At 35.2% G+C, this 24,179-nt stretch overlaps 3 protein-coding genes and 1 pseudogene across 3 annotated transcripts; 3 read left to right on the top strand and 1 right to left on the bottom strand.

The window, feature by feature from the left end:
* Positions 1 to 3,005: 3,005 nt before the first annotated feature.
* LOC114365280 (cytochrome P450 6B5-like) lies at positions 3,006 to 3,835 on the top strand. Its single transcript, XM_028321795.1, has 2 exons — positions 3,006 to 3,510; positions 3,670 to 3,835. The coding sequence occupies exons 1-2, from the start codon at positions 3,006 to 3,008 to the stop codon at positions 3,828 to 3,830; spliced, it is 666 nt and encodes a 221-aa protein (XP_028177596.1). The 3' UTR covers positions 3,831 to 3,835.
* Positions 3,836 to 5,303: 1,468 nt separating this feature from the next.
* LOC114365282 (cytochrome P450 6B5-like) lies at positions 5,304 to 7,503 on the top strand. The gene is made up of 2 exons (XM_028321796.1): positions 5,304 to 6,681; positions 6,811 to 7,503. The coding sequence occupies exons 1-2, from the start codon at positions 5,364 to 5,366 to the stop codon at positions 6,969 to 6,971; spliced, it is 1,479 nt and encodes a 492-aa protein (XP_028177597.1). The 5' UTR covers positions 5,304 to 5,363; the 3' UTR covers positions 6,972 to 7,503.
* Positions 7,504 to 9,071: 1,568 nt separating this feature from the next.
* LOC114365281 (cytochrome P450 6B3-like) lies at positions 9,072 to 11,194 on the top strand (annotated as a pseudogene).
* Positions 11,195 to 12,638: 1,444 nt separating this feature from the next.
* LOC114365288 (cytochrome P450 6B5-like) lies at positions 12,639 to 14,568 on the bottom strand. The gene is made up of 2 exons (XM_028321801.1): positions 13,242 to 14,568; positions 12,639 to 12,968 (listed from the first exon to the last, which is right to left on the bottom strand). Exons 1-2 carry the CDS (start codon positions 14,557 to 14,559, stop codon positions 12,802 to 12,804), a joined length of 1,485 nt encoding a protein of 494 aa, XP_028177602.1. The 5' UTR covers positions 14,560 to 14,568; the 3' UTR covers positions 12,639 to 12,801.
* Between the last annotated feature and the right edge of the window lie 9,611 nt (positions 14,569 to 24,179).

Here is a 24,179-nt window from a genome sequence, read left to right on the forward strand (position 1 = left end):
CCGTATGTTTTTTTTTTCTATGTTTGTTACGCGATAACTCCGCCAATTATGAACCGATTTGAACAAATCTTTTTTCAGCGTATAGGTAATACCTCAAGGGTGGTCCCATTTAAATTTAATAGTAAAAAAAACAACCCCCAAGGGTGGAAAATTGGGGAGGAACTTTTTTATACGCAATATATCCGCCGATTATAAACCAATTAGAACGATTACTTTTTTGTTGAAAAGGTATTATCAAAAGGGTGGTTTCATGCGAATTTGAAGAAAATATTTCACCCCCAACGGTGGAAAATTGGGGATGAATTTTTTTATAATATACATTAAGAATATGGTCTCAATGTACTGCCTACCTTCAGTGGTAACATCAAGGTAATAATTAGTTAACTAAAAAGCAAGAAATAAGTAAAATTTTATAAAAAAACAATACCGACTCCAAAAAACCTTTCTTTCTTTAGCATTTCAGAATGCCACCAGTGTCACCCTTAAAACCAATTGCGTAGAATCTTGTAACTTAGTAGGTGACGTAATCGGTAAAATTTTATCTTGTATTTAAGTAGGTACCTACCTATTTATATTAAGTTATTGCTATTTATATATGAAAATAAGACAAAATATATGTTTTATAAACACTTATGAGTCATTTATAGTAATAAAGTTTGAAAAAAATATTGATGTGAAGTACAGAATCACTTTCGTGGCATCAAACAATTCAAAACGTTAAAGCTTCCAAACGAGAGTCACTATTTGACTGATTTACTGAGAATACAATCTTCACATCAAGCGCTACAATTTTTGTTTACAAAAAGATGAAATAAGTTAGAAATAAAATTCGCCACGAAGGTGACGATGAGAACCGTGGCGATGAGAAATACCCTGATACTTCTGGAGTTGGTGCCAAGATTATGAAACATGTAAAGTTTGCCTGCACCGACTCCAAAAGTATCAATCATGGTATACCTACATAAATATTAATAATTCGTCCTAATAAATAAGTAGGTAATTAGTAATTATTTTTCTACTTTTTAGTTTAGGTTTTTTGGAGTCGGTTTTTGCAGTCAAAAGTGGTTTTAACCGATTATGAGTTTTGACTGTAACATGTATACCTACTGTATAACTTAGCATCATAACCTCGTTATAAACAAGATTCCCGTGTCCTTCCCTAATGGTAATAGTAATGAATTAAGTGGAGGGTAAACAAGATCCAATTATCATGAGAGTTTAATCACTGATACCTGTTTTTGTTTGTGCTGGGGTGAGGCGAGTTCGTTACTTGTTAGTTTAGTAGTAAACTCCTACATAAACTAAACTACTTGTGTATAAAGTTAACGCCTTCTTAGAGTAGGCGCACACCGTTGATTTTTCGTCGGCCGATAGTTTAGTCGGGCAGTTGATCAGTATGGGCATGTATGGGAGTGAGCACTGTGCTCACTCCCATACATGCCCATACTGGTGTAGTGTGCTCAGAGCACACTACACCGATTCGATTTGGCCGATTCTTCATACAAATTAAAATCGGGCACAACTATCGGCCAATAAAAATCAACGGTGTGCGCCTACTCTTAGGATTCAAACCGATGATATGATTACAATAGAAAGATTGTATTATTATTTGTTTGCTCAATGGAAGAGTAAAATTGTAACATTAGACTTTCACCTACAGAATCTATGATTTGAGTTTGAATTGAAAATACTTAAAAGAGAGTCACTCTTACCTACTCTCTGACCAATAATAATACTATGATACCAATTAAAATGCATAAAATAATTTTGTCCAAAACGTCCTTTGTATCGAACAGTCAGTTCATTATTAGCATCAGTTTTTTATTTTATCTTTTAATCTTATCGTATCACCAGAATATTCCCACCTCTCGTTCCCACCGCAACTCCTGTGTAGCCAAGATCTACAGCTTGACCGCCAATAAAAACCCAACCAGTGAAGGTCAAGTTTGTCCCGGGGGAAAGTTAACTGTCATTGGACCCGCAACGAAATTAATCAGAAGAACATAGGAGGAATTCCAAGTTAAGATTCGACTTGGTTTGCTTAAAAGCACGGAAATTTTTCCTTGACTCGACAAGATCGGTGTAATAAATTGCAGAATTAGATGTATGTTGTATTTAATTATGATAATGTTCTTTGGAAGATTCGTGTCAAAATTACCACATTCATGTTTCCAAAGATCACACTCCCACAAGATATGATGGGCAGACTGCTCATGACCGACTTCAACAGTGAAATACTCACAAAAAGGAGACGGAACTAGTTTGAATCTTATCGTATCAACGAAAATATTATAGAGTCTTATATTGTTGCAATAGGAGCACATTTGCAATAAAAAGTATCGTCCATTGTGTTGTCGACTGTACATAAATAATACCAACGCTTTATCAGTTACAGAGTTCAAAGGCCGCCCACAATGTTATTCGTCTCCAACAAAAATAAACATTCAGATATCATTATTTTGGGACCAAGAAAACTGTCTCGGCTGCGTATTTGCAAAGGCTTGTTTAACTTCCTGTCCGCTTGCCTCTGATACAACTGACTGGCTGTGTCAACTTAGTTACGAAATACGCGTTTTTCCGATAAAACAGTAAAATAATGTCAATGTGAAAACTTTCATATTCGTCAAGCATATAAATAATGAACATACATAAAAAAAGATACATACAGTTGAAAATTTATAACCTCCTCCTTTTTTGAAGTCGGCTAAAAACAAATTGCACTGCCCAACTATATAAAATAAGCCGCTTGATTCATAACTATTAGTTTTACTTTTACAATGCAATTTTAATGACAAAATAATAATTATCTTCTTAACTCGACAAGTTCTTAACAATTCTAAATACATATTAGTCAATCAGGTAACATAAACAGCAATAAGGAAAACCAGTGCGCTATTTATTTTATAAAAATATGTATTTTTTTAATCTCAACAAATATAACATTATCAAAAAATTTACCTGATAAACGAGTCCATTTATTTACAAAACATAACATGCAAGTCACGATGAAGGACAAGTCGAATGACTACGAGCTGGAACCAACAGACGAGTTATTGGCAGCCCAAGGATTTTTCTTCTTTTTAGCTGGCACGGATACTGGAGCCAACACAATGCATTTTACTCTTCTTGAACTGGCTAGTAATCCAGATGTTTTGCAAAGATTGCACAAAGAAATAGACCAAGTGTTTGAAGAAACAAACGGGGAAGTCACTTACGATGTGATTGATAAATTAGTTTATTTAGATATGGTGGTTAACGAAACTCTGAGGAAGTTTCCACCCTTAGGTGCTTTGCAAAGGGAATGTGTAAGAAATACGGTATTACCTGTTGGTAACTTGAAAGTTGAAAGGGGGGTTACAGTAGTTATACCAACTTATGCCATACACACGGATGAGAATTTCTTCCCGAATCCCGAAAAATTTGACCCAGAAAGATTTGCTCCGGAAAATGCTGCTTACTTCCCGAAATATGGTTATATGCCATTTGGAGAGGGGAGAAGAATCTGCTTAGGTAAGACTTGAGTTCTTTATATTTATTAACGTTGTTAATTTTGTACAGATGGAGCAATTCTAGGTTTGGTAATTTACTTAAATAAACAAATATCTCTTGGACAGTTTACACTGCGACTTTAGTTGCCTGTTAATATATAAGGAATTTTATTTCTTTCAGGTTCCAGATATGGACGTATTCAAGTTTTATCTGGCCTAGCGTGTTTACTGCGTTCGTTTACTCTGAAACCTCAAAACTATACGCCTCGGTTCCAGAAGAGCAGCTTCAGCTTACGAGACACTAACTCAAAGTACGACTTGATTCTGAGAGAAAACATGTGAAGAAAGTGACAAATATAAGTAGGAGTAATAATAGCATTTGATACTAAGATTGGTGACTGTTCAAAGACAAGGACAAAAAAGTGAATGAAAAGACTTATTTTGAAATAATTAATATATTTTTTATTGTCGAAAATGTAGTCATGTATGTTAAAATAAATCAGTACATTACCAAGTTGTATAATTCTGTTTCCATTTATTTATTTTCATTTAATTGCAAGACAACCCTTACCATTCAACATTTATTATTGTATTTCTTGAATGAACAATTTGCAGACTGTGCCCGTACACAGATTCCGGTCCCTAATTTTGACAACATAATTGATAGCAATTTAAGTGTGAATGATTGTGCCAATGAATTTGACCTTGAATTACATTTAGACCGCGTGTCCGATCAACTAACTGTTTGCTAGGATAAGATTATTTCTTATGTCACTTCGGTTATGTGAGTGACTCGTGAAGTCGTGACTATGAATGAATACTGATTGTTTTGAAAATATGTATTTTGGGATACAATCAAACCTTAATATCTCGATTACCTGTTCTCTACAATTTGATGAAAATGTATTTGCAACAAAAACAGTTCAATATCAACATTATTATTATCAGTAACCAAGTTCAAAGACACAATATTATTCATCGCCAACATAAATAAACATTCAGATATCATTATTTTGGGACCAAGAAAACTGTCTCGGCTGCGTATTTGCAAAGGCTTGTTTACCTTCCTGTCTGTTTGCCTCTGATACAACTGACTGTGTCAACTTAGTTACGAAATACGCGCTTTTCCGTATGGCCAGATATTATTACAGGTTCAAATCCGACAGATAGTAAATTAATGTTAATGTTATGACGTGAATGTTAATGTAATACATGATGAATTATTTCCTGCAGTAGGTACAGCTATCAGTTCCCTTCCTAGAAACTTTCTTTGAACTTGGCTTGGCTAATTGCAGTGACAGTTGAATCAAAACAGATTCTTATCAGTTAAGAAATCAATCAAAACCCGTAATGTGACAAGATTGATAAACATAAGTAAATTAACGAAAACAACATCGTGTTGCACAATTTTAATGCTAAATAATTACTTAGCTATACGTATAGCAGCCCGAATAAAAACTAAATAATAATTATTTAACTAAACAAGTTCATGAATAATGTTAGTCAATCAGGTAATATAAACAGCAACAAGGAAAACTAGTACACTATTATTTTGTTTGTTTTTTTCATTCTAAGAAACTCGAAGTGCCTACACAAATTGATAAAACCTATCAGAAACAAATGGATCCAATTATATCAATATTTACAAAACTAAAATGCAAGTCACGTTAATTAGTTTATCTCAAACAGAGGACGATAACGATTCAAATCGTTTTACAAAAGTAAATAAGCATCTTCCATTGTTTTCCTTTAATATTAATAAGGATAATTCAGAACATCTAAAGAAACTATCAATAATGCATCTATAAATAAACACAACACGACTCTACCCATTAGTACGCTTCTCGCCGTCGCTTTGACAGCACCTATCTCACAATGTGGATAATATTATTGAGCATCTGTGTGATCTTAGTTGTGTGGTTGATATTTACACAAAGTAACAAAGACTATTGGAAAAAACGAAATGTTGTACAAGTGAATGACTTGCTAGTGAGTTTCTTTCGCGGTGAACGTTCTATCGCTGAAATCTACAAAGAAGTTTACGACAACCATCCAAATGAATTGTACGTCGGCTCAGTTATGATGACGAAGCCAACACTGATATTGCGAGATCTACAAAACATGCAAGCAATTCTTCACACAGATTTCGAAAGCTTCTCCAGTCGCGGGATCGACTGCAATGAAAATGATCTATTGGCAGATAACGTCCTATTCATTTCTGACTATCAACGCTGGAAAACTATTCGACAGAAAATGACGCCGGTCTTCACGAGTTCTAAGCTAAAAAGTATGACGAATGTTATTAAAGAATGTGCTCGCGATTTCGTTGAAATGGTGAAACAAAATAAAGAAATGAGAGAAAAACCATTCACTGCTTTATACACTTACACTACGGCTACTGTTGGGGCCTCGGTTTGTGGCATCGATACACAAGTGAACAACAGTATGCAGTCGCCTTTCCTTGAAATGAGTTGGAAAGCTTTAGAACCCTCAACAATTACAGATATAAAATTTGCCATATCTACTTTTTCTCCAACTCTTTTCAAACTTCTAAAACTAAAGATATTCGGAGAACATGAGGAATTCTTCATTGGAGCAATGAAAAAGGTGCTAGCTGCGCGTAGAAATGACCCACACAATATCAATGATTTTATAGGATTGTGTATGGAAATCCAAAAAGCTGGACCAATGAAGGACAAGTCGAATGACTACGAGCTGGAACCGACAGACGAGTTGTTGGCAGCCCAAGCATTTTTCTTCTTTTTAGCTGGCACGGATACTGGAGCCAACACAATGCATTTTACTCTTCTTGAACTGGCTAGTAATCCAGATGTTTTGCAAAAATTGCACAAAGAAATAGACCAAGTGTTCGAAGAAACAAACGGGGAAGTCACATACGATGTGATCGATAAATTAGTTTATTTAGATATGGTGGTTAACGAAGCTATGAGGAAGTATCCACCCATAGGTGCTTTGCAAAGGGAATGCGTAAGAGACACGGTATTACCCGTTGGTAACTTGAAAGTTGAAAAGGGAGTTACAGTAGTTGTACCAGCTTATGCCATACACAGGGATGAGAATCTTTTTCCGAATCCTGAAAAATTTGACCCAGAAAGATTTGCTCCGGAAAATGCTGCTTATCTCCCGAAATATGGGTATATGCCATTTGGGGAGGGGAGAAGAATCTGCTTAGGTAATCTTTAATTTATTAATTTTATTTACGTTGTTAATTTCGTACAAATAATGATCATGATGGTCTTCGTTCAAAAATTGGCAATTTACATGTCTGATCATTTATAAGGATTTTTGTTTCCCATTTCAGGTTCCAGATATGCAAGAATTCAAGTTTTATCTGGCCTAGCGTATTTACTGCGTTCGTTCACTCTGAAACCTCAAAACTATACGCCTCGGTTCGAGAAGAGCAACTTCAGTTTACGAGATACCAACTCTAAGTATGACTTAATTTTAAGGGAAAACATCTAAAGAAATTAATTATATGAGATGTAAAAGGAAACAATAGCATTTAATACCAAGACTGATGTATTTTCAAAGACATTGACAAATAAAAGTAAAAGGCGAATGAAAAAGACTCATTTTGAATTAATCACTTTTGTTATTTTGTCGAAGATTTATTAATTACGTAAAATTATATTTATCTCATAATATTAATCAGTATGAAAATATGTATTTACATTTTGGTTTATTATTTTTCCGTAAACATTTTGTGAACTAAGCCTCTGCACAGATTCCGGTCTATTATTATTATACTAAAAAGTTCTGTTTACTAATTTTAGTATGATTGTACCAATGATTCTGACCTTGATGTATATTTGGACGTGTCGGAGTCACTTTGTTATGTAGTTAAGACATGTTCTTATGTAACTTCGGTTATGTTGTGTAACCCTATTTATCAAATTAATTATTTCTTATTTTAGTAACTTAATTTTAACCAGGTCTTTTTATTATAAATGATATTACCTAGATAATCAATAAATGAAAATAATTAATGATTTATTATTCTTTTACCCTATAGTACGTATATTTTGTGACTAGTGTGACACTTGAAAATATTCTGTCTCGTAAGGACATCCTCATAAAGTCAGGTTAATTTACAGGGTTCCAATTGTCCAATTCTAATGAGGTCAACTCTATGTAGGTACCAATGGAACTACGGAGGTGTAGATTGTGATCCTTTGGTCCAAGCAGGATAACTATGTCTTCAATAAACTAATATTTTACTTTTTGTGTACAAATACTGTAGGTATTAGTTACTAAAATATTTAGTAGGTATGTTTCATGAACTTCAATAAAGCACTTACTACACTTGAATAAGATCCTTATAAAGCATAAAGTTTTAAGTGCTACTTACTTTAGGCCATCGTACAAGTAATTGATACGATAAGTAATTGAGACAATAATCAATTATGATAATTAAGTAAACAAGTTACGTTAAAACAAAGACAAAGGCTAGACATTTGACGTCATCAAGTACCTAAATTAATAGTGACAAGATTTTATTGCGCAACTTACGAAGATACGAAGAAGAAGAAGATTACGAAGAAGATAATAAGAAGCAAATGAGCTTGTAGGTAGGTACATTAGTTATGTTTGGTTTAAAACAAATATCTTGTGTCATTATTTCAAGGAAAGCGCAGTATAGGAGCTCCACAAGGTGGATCAACGATCATAAAGGGAGCAGAAAGGCGCTGAATGCAGGCCGCTACCAACCGGTCACTATGGAAATCATTGGAGGAATCTATGTTCAGCAGTGGACGTTCGATAGCTGAAATGATGAACGTCAAGTTGTCATACACTCGGCCTATTTTTTCCGATCTAGTTGTGTGGACATCAACAACAACAATGTTATCATCAATGAAACGGACCTGACTATAAAGTTACCAGTAGTCTCCATGATCCGGTATTCTATAGAATGTCTTAACATTTAGGCATACCTAGTATAAAATTTGACATATTTTGTCCAGGCGTTCATTAAAAACCTGCATCTGACCCAAAAGGTCCCGGATTCGACTCCCAGTGTGTGAAAACTTTTCTACTCTAGTAGGCGGTAAGGCTGGTTCGGAGTCCGCCTGGCTAGTTACCTACCACCATCTTGCCTAAATAACAACAATGTTATCAGCAATGTTAACCCATTAATAATAAATAATTAAATAATAATCCTATAATAAATAATTAAATAGCACACTTTAAATCTCAAAAGCCTCATGCCCGTTTTCAACATCAATCCCTAATTTTTAAGTGATCACTATGAAAGCAAAATTCCTGTTATGTGTTAGCATAGGGGTCACATAAAAATTAGGGATTGATGGTGAAAACGGGGTTCAGACATTTAGAAAAATGCACCTACCTCGGTCAATGATCTTTTCACTTCTATGCCGTTTTGTTCCAAAGAGACTGCAGATCCTCATTCTCGTAAAATACGAGTACCTGTAACAAAAAAAAAAACACATTACCTGGCTGTCTTTCGCCAATTATTCTTCTATATTCTAAAAACGATTAGGTGTTTTATGTAATTACTGAATTATTTAATTTACCAGTAACACACATATACTAACAGAACGAAATATGCAAGTCACGGTGATTAATTTTCGTCGCATAAAACCAGAATCACGATGACGATACAAATTGTTAAACAAACAATAACAAGCCAAGCTATCTATTTTTATTAATTTAGGAGATTTGTTATTATGCACCGATACTAAGAGTATTATTGATACTATAAATATTATCACTATTGACAGAACTAAGACTTTAACTTCAGTATACTTCACGCAGTCGTATAGATTTGTAGATAACAACAATGTGGATAATATTATTGAGCATCTGTGTCATCTTAGTGGTATAGTTACTATTTAGGAACAGTAACAAAGATTAGATACTGAAAGAAACGAAATGTTGTACAGATAGACGACGTCCTAGTCAAATTTTTATTCGGAAAACGTTCGCTTGCTGAAATCTACAAAGAAGTTTACGACAACCATCCAAATGAACCATACGTCGGCACAGTACGTTAACTAAACCAACACTTGTAATACGAGACATCCAAAATGTCCAAGAAGTACTAAATACAGAATTTAAAAGCTTCTACAGTCGCGGAAACGATTTAAACGACAATGATATATTGGGAGACAATAATCGACTTATTTCTGACTACCAGCGCTGGAAGACTATTCGACAGAAAATGACGCCTCTTCCTTCACCAGTTCCAAACTGAAGAGCATGATAAATAATACAGAAATGTGCTCGCGATTTCGTCGAGATGGTGAAACAAAATAAAGAAATGAGAGATAAACCATTAAATGCTTTATACACTTACACTACGGCTTCTATTGGAGCGTTAGTTTGTGGTATCGACACAAGAGTTAAAAGCACAATGCAGTCGCCTTTTCTTAATATGAGTTGAAAATCTGGGGAACCCTCCTTTGATAATAATTTCAAATTCGCCATAGGTGTTCTGTCTCTCAAACTTTACAGAATTCTAAGACTCAAAATATTCGGAGAGCATGAAGAATTCTTTCTTGGCGTCATGAAAAAAGTGATGGCAGAGCGCAGAAAAAATCCACAACACATTGACAATGATTTTGTGGGATTGACCTATGAGGGACAAGTCGAATGACTACCAGTTGGAACCGACAGACGAGTTGTTAGTAGCCCAAGCTTTTCTTCTTTGTAGCTGGCACGGACACTGGAGCAAACACAATGAATTTTACACCACTGGAACTTTCCAATAATCCGGATCTTTTACAAAGATTGCACAAAGAAATAGATAAAGTGGTTGAAGAAACAAAAGGACAAGTCACTTACGATGATATTGACAAATTAGTTTATTTGAATATGGTCGTTAACGAAGCTATGAAGAAGTATCCACCCATAGGCTTATTCCAAAGAGAATGTATGAGAGATACGGTATTGCCTAGGCTTTTTCCAAAGAGAATATATTTTATTATGAGAGGTACGGTATTGCCTGTGGGTAATTTGAAGGTTGAAAAGGGAGTTATGGCAATCATTCCGACTTATGCCATACACAGGGATGAGAAGTTATTCCCGAATCCCGATAAATTCGATCCAGAGAGGTTTGACCCGGAAAATTCTGCTAATTTCCCGAATTACGGATATTTGCCATTTGGGGAGGGAAGAAGAATATGCATGCATAGGTAAGCATACAACATAATTATGTTTAATTTAAATGTCTGGGTGGTCTGGATGTTATTAATTTAAAATATTTATTTAATTACTAATTGAAAACGATCAAATGCTCTTCATTCTTCTTTAGATTGTCAACTTCTTTATAAAGACAGTTATTTTTAGGAGTTGTGTTATTATAGACTATATCTTAGAAGACACGTTATTGATTTATCCATTTCCATAGAAAATAACCATATTTTTATTTCACATTGCAGGTTTCGCACGCATTCAAGTTTTGTCTGGCCTAGCGTTCCTACAGCGGCAGCGTTCGTTCACTCTGAAGCCTCAAAAATATACGCTTCTGTTCCGAGAAGAGCAACTTCAGCTTACGAGACCCTGACGCCAAATATGAGTTCATTTTAAGAGAAAATATCCATTGAAAACCTTATATTTTCTTAGCAACGCGACGACACATCAGACTGTACAATTTTATTGTAATGTAGAACTTAATACAACTACAAAAGATGCTTGATAATGTTAATTTGTGAAGAAATAAATAAAAATTAATCTAAAATTTAGTTTTTTATGTTTTTTTTTTAAATCCGTAGAATCTAAGAACAAGCCATTAATCACAGACTTCCATTTTACCTGATTATGAATTCAAATTTAAGAATCATCCGCCGCTAGAGAACATTTATATCAGTTAAAATATGTCAAAACTGGATACCTGGGTAGACCTTACATCGCGTGAAGGCAGATCGGTTTGTTTTTATACTTTCTCGAAATAAATAAACTGTTTATATTGATCTGTACCTTAATCATTTATTTATGGCGCTCTTATCTTAATTGCTACAACAGATTTAGATAAGTGCATGTATCTGTATAATCTTGCTATTTGATAAGATAAAAATAATAATGTATTTCTGATAACAGAAATATTTTGACGGCCACCTCGTGGTGGGCATTCTTAATACCTCCTGGTGAGTCATTCTTACTATAAATTTTTACAAGTTTTCTTTCACAATTTTAAAATTTTATAGGTATAATTTTACTAACTGAAAATAAACAAAATAATTATATTATTTTTGGGACCTACGAGTAAGATGGCACAGGTAAATAATAAATTATTATACCTTTATTTCAAATTCATTGATAGTAGACTTATAAAAATCTCTTTTACACTTATATTAGTAGATTACACATAAATAACATTAATTTATTCCATGTACCTACTTCACAATTATTTAACAAATTATGAATTTATAATTAGGAATATTCTTAACAGAAAATCTGATTTAATCGTCTGATGAATTCGGTGTCTCAAAAGCATTAAATATGTTCTAAAGAATCAAATTTAATTTAACTTGTGTGAAGTTTATTAATTAACGGAATTATTCAGTCGGAAAATTTGATCTTTAAGAGCGAGTTTAATATTTATTAAATATTATAAATTTTAAAGTAATTACGTAGCTAAATGATTTCAAAATAGAGTTTTGTATGTACTACGCGAGTTTTTATAAAACTTTATTTAGTTCAGGGAAAAAGATATAACAAATTATAAAATTATTTATTTAAAAACACAAACTGATAATTTTCAAGTACGAGTACAAGCACAACATAAAATAAATAAATGTGCAATTTATCCTGGGACATTTCCTTGGGAATTTAATTTGTTCGAATAGTACAAAATATAATAATGTAAACATTATGAAAACAAACATAGCTATGCGAAGTGCCATAGCAGTGTGTTTCAATCTACACAATATAAACGGTTTCAAAAAATTTTTGTTTTAGTTCAAAATAAGCGATCATTCTATAAAACTAATTGTTAGTAATGTAGTTTTTCAAGTGAACACTGATTCTGTTATAATTTAAGTAAACAAATTGAACCAGAATCACTACCAAAAGATAGAGCTTAAAAGTTTACATAAGCTTCTAATTTGACTTCTTTGCAAAATGCTCACGTCTTTATAATATTATACAAACAAATTCTTCAACCTTTATATTAGTAGTACTCATCAGCCTTTATATTAGTACTCTTCAACTTATAAAGAAATGGTGCATTTTGGGAAGTGCTCATTTTACGAAGTGCTCATTTTGCGAAGTGCACATTCTCTGTCAAACCCTTATCTTCTTTGTGCGCTTCTTCTTTATGTTTACAATTCCTTCATCACATGACATTTTCTCTTAGCACCAGCTCGTACTTCGCTTCAGTGTCTCTTGTGCTGAAGGGGCTCTTCTCAAAACGCTTCGGATCATATTTTTGAGGTTTTAGCGTAAATGAACGCAGCAAAAACGCTAACCCTGTCACAACTTGAATGCGAGCGTACCTAGAACCTGCATAAAATAAACACCATGATAAATTAACTTTAGAAACGGTAAAATAAGTAAAAGAATCACAAATCTTATACGTTTTTTTTTCAATCACTAGAATTAGATTTAATTAATGAAATCCTTTGATATTTAATTTTAACACTGTGCCATCTCAAAATAAACAAAGCTTGTCTTGTGAGTACTATATGACAGATGATAATAGTTTTTAAATACTTTTTATTCATTCAGACAATCCAGATCCAATTTAAACTAACCATAATTATGTTTTATGCTTACCTATGCATGTTCTTTTCCCCTCCCCAAATGGCATATAGCCAAACTTCGGGAAATTTGCAGCATTCTCCGGGGCAAATCTCTCTGGGTCAAACTTCTCAGGATTGGGGAACAATTTCTCATCCCTGTGTATAGCGAACACTGGTATAACCATCAAAACTCCCTTTTCTACTCTCAAGTTACCAACAGGTAGAACCGTATCTCTAGCACATTCCCTTTGGAAAGAACTAATCAATGGATACTTTCTCATCGCTTCATTAATGATCATATTTAAATAAACTAATTTGTCCACAACTTCGTAAGTTATGCGCCCATTCGTTTCTTCGAACACTCTATCTATTTCTTCGTGTAATCTTTGCAAAACATCTGGATTGCTGGACAGTTCCAGTAGAGTAAAATGCATGGTGTTTGCTCCAGTGTCCGCGCCAGCCAAAAAGAAGAAAAATGCTTGGGCTGCCAACAACTCGTCTGTAGGTTCCAACTCGTAGTCATTCGACTTGTCCTTCATAGGTCCAGCTTTTTGAAGTTCGACACACAAGCCTATGAAATCATTAATTTGTTGTGGACTTTGTTTGCGCGCCGCTATAACCCTTTTCATGGCTCCAATAAAGAAATCTTCATGTTCACCGAATATTCTGAGTTTAAGAAGCTTGAATAGTTTTTTAGATAAAATAGCTGTGGCAAACTTTAGATTAGCCTTTACCGACGGTTCCACAGCTTTCCAACTCATTTGAAGAAAAGGCGATTGCATTGTACTTTTAACTTGCGTATCGATACCACAAACTGAAGCGCCAATAGAAGCTGTAGTGTAAGTGTATATAGCACTAAATGGCTTATCCCTCAATTCCTTATTTTGTTTTACCATTTCAGTGAAATCGCAAGCACATTTTTCAATTACACTTGTCATACTCTTCAGTTTAGAGCTAGTGAAAATGGGCGTCATTTTCTGTCGTATAGTTTTCCAGCGTTGGTAGTCAGAAATAAATAGAATATTGTCTCCTAAGAGATCATTGTCATTTAAATCACTTCCACGACTGTGAAAGTTTTCGAAGTCTGTAGTTAGGACTGCTTGAATGTTTTGAATGTTTCGCAAGACAAGTGCTGGCTTCATCATCAGAAAGGACCCGACGTGTAGTTCATTTGGATGGTTGTCGTAAACCTCTTTGAATATTTCGCCAAAAGAACGGTCGCCAAACATGAATTTCAGATACAAATCGTTTAGCTGCACAACATTGCGTTTTTTCCAATAGTCTTTATTATGCTCTTTGAGAATGAACCACAATACTAGTCCGATACAAATGGTTGACAAAATTAACCACATTTTGAGATAGCTGCTATCAATTTCACCGCGGAAAGTACACTGACGGAAAGCACCATCAATGCTTTTATATGTAGTGTCAAATCGAAGAGATACAGGAAAAATGATAATGGTAATTCTAGGATAAGAGACACTTGCTCGTTTAAAAAGCTTACTTCCTGAGCTTTACCTGAATTTCATTTACCTGAATTTTAATTACCACAAGGAAAATGGTCAATTTCGGAAAGTAAATTAATGTTTATCCCAAAAAATTACTTTGGAAACATCACTTTTCTTTTTTTTCTAAGCTTTTAAAAATTAAAGTAACGATGACTCAACATTTTGTACAGTTTTGTATGTAATCATCATGATTTTAGATAACTAATGCATGAACTAGTCAGCATGATTTGTAAAACTGAATATTCTACATATATCTATCTCCACCCTACAACGTTTTTTATATATTTTTGAGGAAATAACTATAATATTACGAATAAACTTTTTTTGTTTAAAAAGGCAAGATAATAATTATGCATACTACTTAAACATAAGCATATTCAGTAAGTTTAAGGAACACAAAATTGGTCAGTTTTAAAAAATGATTTCGTAAATAATTTAAAATGTATTTTTTTAACGTGGATGACGTAATAATTTTTTGCAAAATGAAAGTAGTTGAAATATATTGTTGTTATTAGTTTGTATTGTCATCATGATTTCATTTAATAATGTGTGCAGTAGTCAGCATGACATGTAAAAAATATTTTATCGTTGTGAAAGCATTTTCCTTTTGGGTATTTTCCATAATGAGCTGTATTACTGAGAACTAATAAATATGAAATATTGGTAAGCCATACGTCGAATTACGTGGAAAAGTTTATTCATTATTTTTGTTTGATCAGAAAATTCTGGAAATAAGAAAGTCGGGATCACCTTCGATTGACGTAATATCACCTTTATGATTTGTGTTTCCATCTAAAATGGAGACAAAATTATAAAAGACTTTACCAATTACATTTAGTAAAATTTGAATTCGTATGACCCACAGGGTACCTGGAATCGAGAGAATTTATCTTAAATCACTAAACTATGGACAAGATATCATTTCGTATAATTTACGCTAGAAGGTAGCAGCTAACAAATCGATCAACATGGAAATCATTGGGGTGGCCTATGTTCAGTGGACGTCCTATGGCTGAAATGATGATGATGATGATGATAATAATGTAGACTCTTTGTCACCTCAAAAGTTACCGTATCATTCTTTAAATATCACACTAATTTCTTAAGACGCTACACAGACAGCTGTAAGATACTGGTATAAACGTTTTAGTTCAGCAAGTTCTTAAAGCTACTATACTCGTATAAAAGTTTAAAGCTTTGCCTGACATATGGTGTGGCTTTATGGTTCTACCATGCAATGGTCTCTGTAAGTATTTACTTAGGCTGAGTTGCACCACCTAACTTTAACGGTAATTATAATTATAACCGGTGGTTTTTGTATGGAGTTTGACAGATTTTTGACGTTTGTTAAAGTTAAACTAAGATGGTTCAACCCAGCCTTAATATTTGTTTACGTCTAAAAATTAGGTAAGCATATTGTTTGCTAATATTTTACGATGTCCATCAAAGATTGTCAAATTTTATATTCATAATAACATAATTTCTATAAAACCACAAAAAGTTACTTTAAAACTTATTAAGTACATAATAATATTAGTTCTTGCAACTCACGAAATCGAGTGAGCTTGACTTGTGTGTGTACGTGTACATGCACATAACGATAGTGTAATGGTAATGTCTATCAAAACTTTTGAAAAACGAACAGTAGCGAGCCACCACACATGTAAAGCTCACTCGCCTTCGTGAATTGCAACAACTATAACTACTAATAACAAAACTATTTACTAAGCGCGACCCTAATTCACTCCAATGAAATCTTTCGTCCACAAGAACTTTGCTTTGACCACAAACTTCGTAACTATGTGAAGTTTGACACTTCCATGGTCTACCCGACCAAAATGTCCGTCATTCTAACATCTGCCTGGGGCAATCGGGCGATAAGATAGTGATTTAACGTTAGTTCTTGAGTGCAGCCGAATGGTGGCCGTTAATTCCATTTGATCCTTTAAGTTTGATATCTGAAACGTGTTGATATACAGCACTAAGTTTTGCTCTCGGCTTCGCGTGAAATTTGTTTTGTCACACAATTCTACTGCGGTTGTAATTTGGCTAATAGATACGATCATTTTAAAAAATAACAAAATCTTCAAAACATAATGAAACTTTTCTATGGACATTTAGGCTTATAAATAAATAAATATAAACAATTAGGTTGGACTGACCTGAAAATCGACAGTGGAGGCGATGTATGTGACTGCACCAGACAGTCTGCCAACAGAGAGAGATGGTGGGAGATCGTGCGGAGAGTTGTATCCGCCTCTACAACTGATGTGAACAACGCCTCAACGTGACCACGACCGCTCTGCCAAGAGCGAAACGAATAAGAAGAAGAAACAATTAGGTATAATTGTAAAGTTGCATCATTTTTTTTTTCAGTAATATTAGCCTAAGAAGAGTGACAAATTAAAACTCATAAAAAACTCAACTCATTTATTTATGCAAGTAGGCTTTTGAAAGGCACTTTTACACGTCCCAGTATTAACCCTACCAATGCTTCAGGACAATAAATGGGCCAGTGCTGAGAAGAAGCATCGTAAGAAACTCAGTCACTATTGTCAGACTCTTTTTCAAGGGTTAAATAATCCATCCATAGTATATCCATAGTAAGAGGTAGAATATGACTAGTAAGGACTAGGACAAGATAATAGCATGAGTCCAAATGAGTAGGATAGGGTTAATCCGTTCATTCGTTCGACATACAGTTATAATCCAAGTTTAGGATGACGTGGAGTTGACACGGATGATTGACGTTTTCGAATGGGTCTCGGATGTTCTCAGTACAAATTGGCCCGTGTCTGGTTATGCTCAGGCAAATTGATTTAACGAGTCTTGTCAATGTAATATCTAAAGCTTTAACCACACCAACGCGTGCAGATTGCCATCACCGGCGCGATCACAGCGCTATCTTAGGCCAGTGACAGGTCGCGCGGACTGTCATGGGTCGCGCGACCTGTCATTGGCCTATGATCGCGCCGGCGATAGCGATTTGCACGCACGCGTTGGTATGGTTGAAGCTTTATAGATTCTAGTTACATTGATAAAGGAGATAGTAGCAAGGGTCATGCTTTATACACCTCGTTAAACAGAGTGTAAGTATTAACTTCGAGGCCATAATGATTGGGGTAATATTGAACGTATTATGATTACAGTCAGATTGGATCAGATTTAATCTGATTACACTACAGGTACATTATACGTTTATGAAATATCGATAGAGTTCCAAAGTCAATACGCGCATCACTTCAGAACCTTTTTGTGTAATATTGTTTTGTTGCATATTAAAATGGAGTTAAGCAAGATAAGGGACCTACAGCAGAGCCTCTAGGCAAAATACTATTCGTTGCAGACTCCAATTTCTGATCGCATTGCTGTCTTTTCTGTATTTTACATTTCGCTACATGCAATAATGACGAAAATCCTTTGTGAGGAACGTTGATATCTTTAAATAATTTTAGTTTAACGAGTTTAAAAACTGATAATAGACCTTCACAAACTATCTTTTTCAAAAACGCCCCCAACAAATAGATAGTAAGTCCACATAATTTCCAGCGGGAAAGAATTTTGGGAACGTATTTTCTGCTAAAACTTTTGCTGAAACAACTAACTTGGCGACGGGCCAACTAAAACTTGTGTTAGATTTTTAGACTGTCGTAATCTACATTGGCTTATGAACTTTATCATTTAAGCCCACAGTGAGGTCCCAAAGTGACAGTGACTTGCAAAGACGAAAGTTTTACTCGGAACTCGGTTATTGGAAGAAAACTAGCATTAAGGAAAGATGTCTTTGATGATATTATTACTATGATAGTCGGGGGACTCTTACGTATAGGTGTTAAGTTGTTCGTATCAGCCAAATAATGTCCACTGCTGGACAAAGAACTTCGGCGTTTCAGCCGAATAACGTCTACCGCTGGACAAAAGCCTCCCCCAAGGATTTCCACAAAGACCGGTCCTGCGCCGCCCGCATCCAGGCACCACCCGTGACATCCACCAGATCGTCGGTCCACCTAGTGGGAGGCCTGCCCTCACTAGGTCTTCCGGCTCAAAGGCCTTATTCAAGGATTTCTACAATGCCCGGTCCTGCGCTGCCCGCATTTAGGTGCTTTGTACGAGTTCGTTATATTTCGTGTTGTTTCTTACCATTTGCATTCTATTTATTCTCTACCTGAATCCTTTTGGGTGGTTTGCGTGGGCTTTATAATCGTTATTTAGTAAATCCTACATAATTTTGAAATCGGACAACAAAACTCTCTTCATTAATGTCGTAGCTACGTAGGCGTGGGTCACTCGCCCACGACTTTGTAAATCATGCGGGACTCTTAGGGCTTGATAACTAAACATTTAATAGTTCTTAAAGGCAATTTGCCACAAATAGGTACGATTACAATACGTATGTTCAATGCATAGAAAGGAAAATTGTCATTATTTTATGTAGAAGAAAACATAGTGACGAGTAATAATTTGCTACAAAAATCCGCATCCATAAATGATAGGTTATATTAAACACACAATAAGTACCACAAGCGTCTTTAACCCGTCTGGTCAGTGTGTGGAGTGTAGGCCAAATCCTCTTTTTGCCCCTCAAATTGGAGAGGGTCGTGCACTTACAGTGGAGACTGAATGACCTGACGATGATGACTCAATAATTTATTGATTTAGCACAATCACATTAGGTTTTAAGATTGCGGTTCACACCACTACAGTGACAGGAACTTGACTTTAGGCAATGTGTAAGCGACAGTTCGCGAGCGATGTAGACACAAGAGACAGAAACCTAAAACTTCAACCACACAACGCGTGCAGAGCGCCATCGCGGCGCGTTCATAGGCCAGTGACAGGTCGCGCGACCTATGACAGTCCGCGCGACCTGTCATTGGCCTATGATCGCACCGTAACGGTCGCGATCCCCTATGGGATCTCGTGTCTCGGTCTCCTGTCTCTGTCGCAGTGCGAACAGCCACCTTTACAATGCAAATCAATATAAACAGTTACATATTTTATTATTCGTTTATTTTTTGTTTCAAAAGTTGCCTCTAGCGCAAGCTACACTATATCGCTTGACCAAATATCTGTGTACCCTCCTCACAGCCGACACATATTGCCCCAACACGTCCGGGAGGATTACTCAGCGAGCATTACAAGTCTGCTGTCAACATACTTATTCAACTTTTGTTGGTAAGTCTCGGTGGGGAAGGAGTTGCTTGTTATTGTTTTTGAGGCGCCAACAATGCTTCCAAACTATCTATCTACACTAATCTATACTAATATTATAAATACGAAAGTTTCTCTGTATGTCTGTCTGTCTTGCTTTCACGCCTAAACCACTGAACTAATTTTGATGAAAGGACAGTGCCAATCCATGTATGGAAGTTGGACCAAGTGCTGCCCAGAATGAAACGATAGTGCATTTTGTTCCTCAGACCAATACTAATTTTGTAAACCGAAGCGCACTGAAATCTATCCCTGGAGTTAAGAGAAAAAAAGAGTTTTGTTTTGAATTATTTACATACAAAATATCATCGATGTATACGTACTACGCATAAGATTTCGCGATTGTGGCATTAAATAACACTTGCTACGTTGAACTTAACCATACTGCATCCGTACACCTTACTTTAGTACGACTTCGACATTCTTTATAAGCGATCAAGCGCTGTTGCAATAGTTTGGTTACTTGACAAAAATTAATTATTTCCAAAATGGAGCAAGAAGTTTTAGCTTACACTAACTTCAATAATCGATTGTAATACACCNGCTTCCACGACTGTGAAAGTTTTCGAAGTCTGTAGTTAGGACTGCTTGAATGTTTTGAATGTTTCGCAAGACAAGTGCTGGCTTCATCATCAGAAAGGACCCGACGTGTAGTTCATTTGGATGGTTGTCATAAACCTCTTTGAATATTTCGCCAAAAGAACGGTCGCCAAACATGAATTTCAGATACAAATCATTTAGCTGCACAACATTGCGTTTTTTCCAATAGTCTTTATTATGTTCTTTGAGGATGAACCACAATACTAGTGCGATACAAATGGTTGACAAAATTAACCACATTTTGAGATAGCTGCTATCAATTTCACCGCGGAAAGTACACTGATGAATAGCACTATCAATGCTTTTATATGTAGTGTCAAATCGAAGAGATACAGGAATAATGATAACAGTAATTCCAGGATAAGAGGCACTTGCTTGTTAAAAAAGCTTATTTCCTGAACTTTACCTGAATAACCACAAGGAAAATGGTCAATTTTGGAAAATAAATTAATAGTTATCCCAAAAAATTACTTTGGAAACATCACTTTTCTTTTTTTCTCAGCTTTTAAAAATTTATGTAATGATGACTCAACATTTTGTACAGTTTTGTGAGTAATCATCATGATTTTAGTTAACTAATGCATGAACTAGTCAGCATGATTTGTAAAAGTGAATATTCTATATCTATCTCTACCCTACAACGTTTTTTATGTGTAAATAAATAAGAATAAACAAAAACCTTTTTTTTGTTTGACAATGCAAGACAATATTCACACCTAAGCATATTCAGTGAATTTACGAGTGAATGAACACAAAGTTAGTCAGTCTACAAAATGTGACTTCGAAAATCATTAAAAAATATCTTGGATGACGTAAACATTTCATAAATTAGTTCATTTTTATGCAAAATGAGAGCAGTTGAAATATATTGTTGTTATTAGTTTGTATTATCATCATGATTTCATTTATTAATTGTGTGCAGTAGTCAGCATGACATGTAAAAAATATTTTATCGTTGTGAGAGCATTTTCCTTTTGGTTATTTTCCATAATGAGCTGTATTAAGGTTAGACCAGACCAACGCGTGCAGCTGGCGTGCACGATGACGATGGCGATGGCGACCAGACAGCGTGTATGAATTTGTAGCGATGTGTTCACATCAACGCGTCCTGTCATTGGTCGCGGCGATCTATGCAGCGTCTGCACGCAGCGATCAGCCCCCCTAGACAAAACGCACTTTTTGATCGAATCGAAAATCGAATCCGTCAAATCTCCATACAAAAAAGGGGCTTTTCGACCACTTTGCGACTGGTTTGCGATTATAATTTGCACTTTGTCTAGACCCACAGCAATCATCGCGACATTTGTCACTGTGACCTTTCTGTTTTTTAAAATCGATGTAATAAATAGTAAGTAGGATCTGTTAAAAAGTTTTTACACAATTAAAAATGAATTATTCATAACATACCACTAGTCTGACCTACTTGAATAATAAAAAAGGTTTTAGAATAAAGTATCAATATCAGAATTTATTTTTTGTAATAAATAAATTATTNAAGTCATACGTCGAATTACGTGGAAAAGTGTACTCATTATTGAATTTATTTGATAAAATTCTGAAAAAAAGAAAGTCGGGATCACCATCGATTGTCGTAATAACACCTTTATGATTTGTGTTTCCATCCAAAATGGAGACAAAATTATAAAAGACTACCAATTACATTTAGTAAAATTTGAATTCGTATGACCCACAGCCCACAGGGGAATCAAACCTGGTATCTGGAATTAAGAGAATTTATCTTAAATCACTAAACTATGGACAAGATATCATTTCGTATAATTTACATTAGAAGGTAGCAACTGACCAATCGATCAACATGGAAATCATTGGGGCGGCCGTTGTTCAGTGGACGTCCTATGGCTGAAATGATGATGATGATGATGATAATAATAATGTAGACTCTTTGTCACCTCAAAAGTCACCGTATCATTCTTTAAATATCACACTAATTTCTCAAGACGCTACACAGACAGCTGTAAGATACTGGTATAAACGTTTTAGTTCAGGAAGTTCTTATAGCTATTGTACTCGTATAAAAGCTTAAAGCTTCGCCTGACATATGGTGTGGCTTTATGGTTCTACCATGCAATGGTCTCTGTAAGTATTTACTTAGGCTGAGTTGCACCACCTAACTTTAACGGTAACTATAACGATAACCGGTGGTTTTTGTATGGAGTTTGACAGATTTTTGACGTTTGTTAAAGTTAAAGTAAGATGGTGCAACTCAGTTTTAATGTTTGTATACATCTAGATTTAGTAAGCATGTCTGCTAATATCTTACGATGTTCATCAAAGATTGACAAATTTTATATTAAATCATTTCTATAAAATCACAAAAAGTTACTTTAAAACTTAGTATTAGTTCTTGCAACTCACGAAATCCAGTGAGCTTGACTTGTGTGTGTACGTGTACATGCACATAACGGTAGTGTAATGGTAATGTCTATCAAAACTTTTGAAAAACGATCAGTGGCGAGCCACCACACATGTAAAGCTTACTCGCCTTCATGAATTGCAACAACTATAACTATTAATAACAAAACTATTCACTAAGCGCCACCCTAATTCACTCCAATGAAATCTTTCGTCCACAAGAACTTTGCTTTGACCACAAACTTCGTAACTATGTGAAGTTTGACACTTCCATGGTCTACCCGACCAAAGTGTCCGTCATTCTAACATCTGCCTGGGGCAATCGGGCGATAAGATAGTGATTTAACGTTAGTTCTTGAGTGCAGCCGAATGGTCGCCGTTAATTCCATTTGATCCTTTAAGTTTGATGTCTGAAACGTGTTTATATACAGCACTAAGTTTTGCCCGCGGCTTCGCGTGAAATTTGTTTTGTCACACAATTCTACAGCGGTTGTAATTTGGCTAATACGATCATTTTAAAAAATAACGAAATCTTCAAAACATATTATGAAACTTTTTATGGACATTTAGGCTTATAAATAAATAAATACATATTCTGATGTATAAACAATTAGGTTGGACTGACCAAGAAAATCGACAGTGGAGGCGATGTATGTGACTGCACCAGACAGTCTGCCAACAGAGAGAGATGGCGGGAGATCGTGCGGAGAGTTGTATCCGCCTCTACAACCGATGTGAACAACGCCTCAACGTGACCACGACCGCTCTGCCAAGAGCGAAACGAATAAGAAGAAGAAACAATTAGGTATAATTGTAAAGTTGCATCATTTTTTTTTTCAGTAACATTAGCCTAAGAGTGACAAATAAAAACTCATAAAAAACTCAACTCATTTATAATATATGCAAGTAGGCTTTTAAAAAGCACTTTTACACGTCCCAGTATTAACCCTACCACTGCTTCAGGACAATAAATAGGCCAGTGCTGAGAAGAAGCAGCGTAACAAACTCAGTCACTATTGTCAGATTATTTTTTAAGGGTTAAATAATCCATCCATAGTAAGAGGTAGGATATGACTAGTAAGGAATAGGACAGGATGATAGCATGAGTACTTGTGAGTAGGATTGGGTTAATTCGTTCATTCGTTCGACATACAGTTATAATCCAAGTTTAGGATGACGTAGAGTTGACACGGATGATTGACGTTTTCAAATGGGTCTCGGATGTTCTCAGTACAAATTGGCCCGTGTCTGCCTATGCTCAGGCAAATTGATTAACGAGT

This window comes from Ostrinia furnacalis, unplaced genomic scaffold, assembly GCF_004193835.3.
Source record: "Ostrinia furnacalis isolate ACB-3 unplaced genomic scaffold, ASM419383v2 OfSCF7580, whole genome shotgun sequence".
Lineage (NCBI taxonomy): Eukaryota > Metazoa > Arthropoda > Insecta > Lepidoptera > Crambidae > Ostrinia > Ostrinia furnacalis.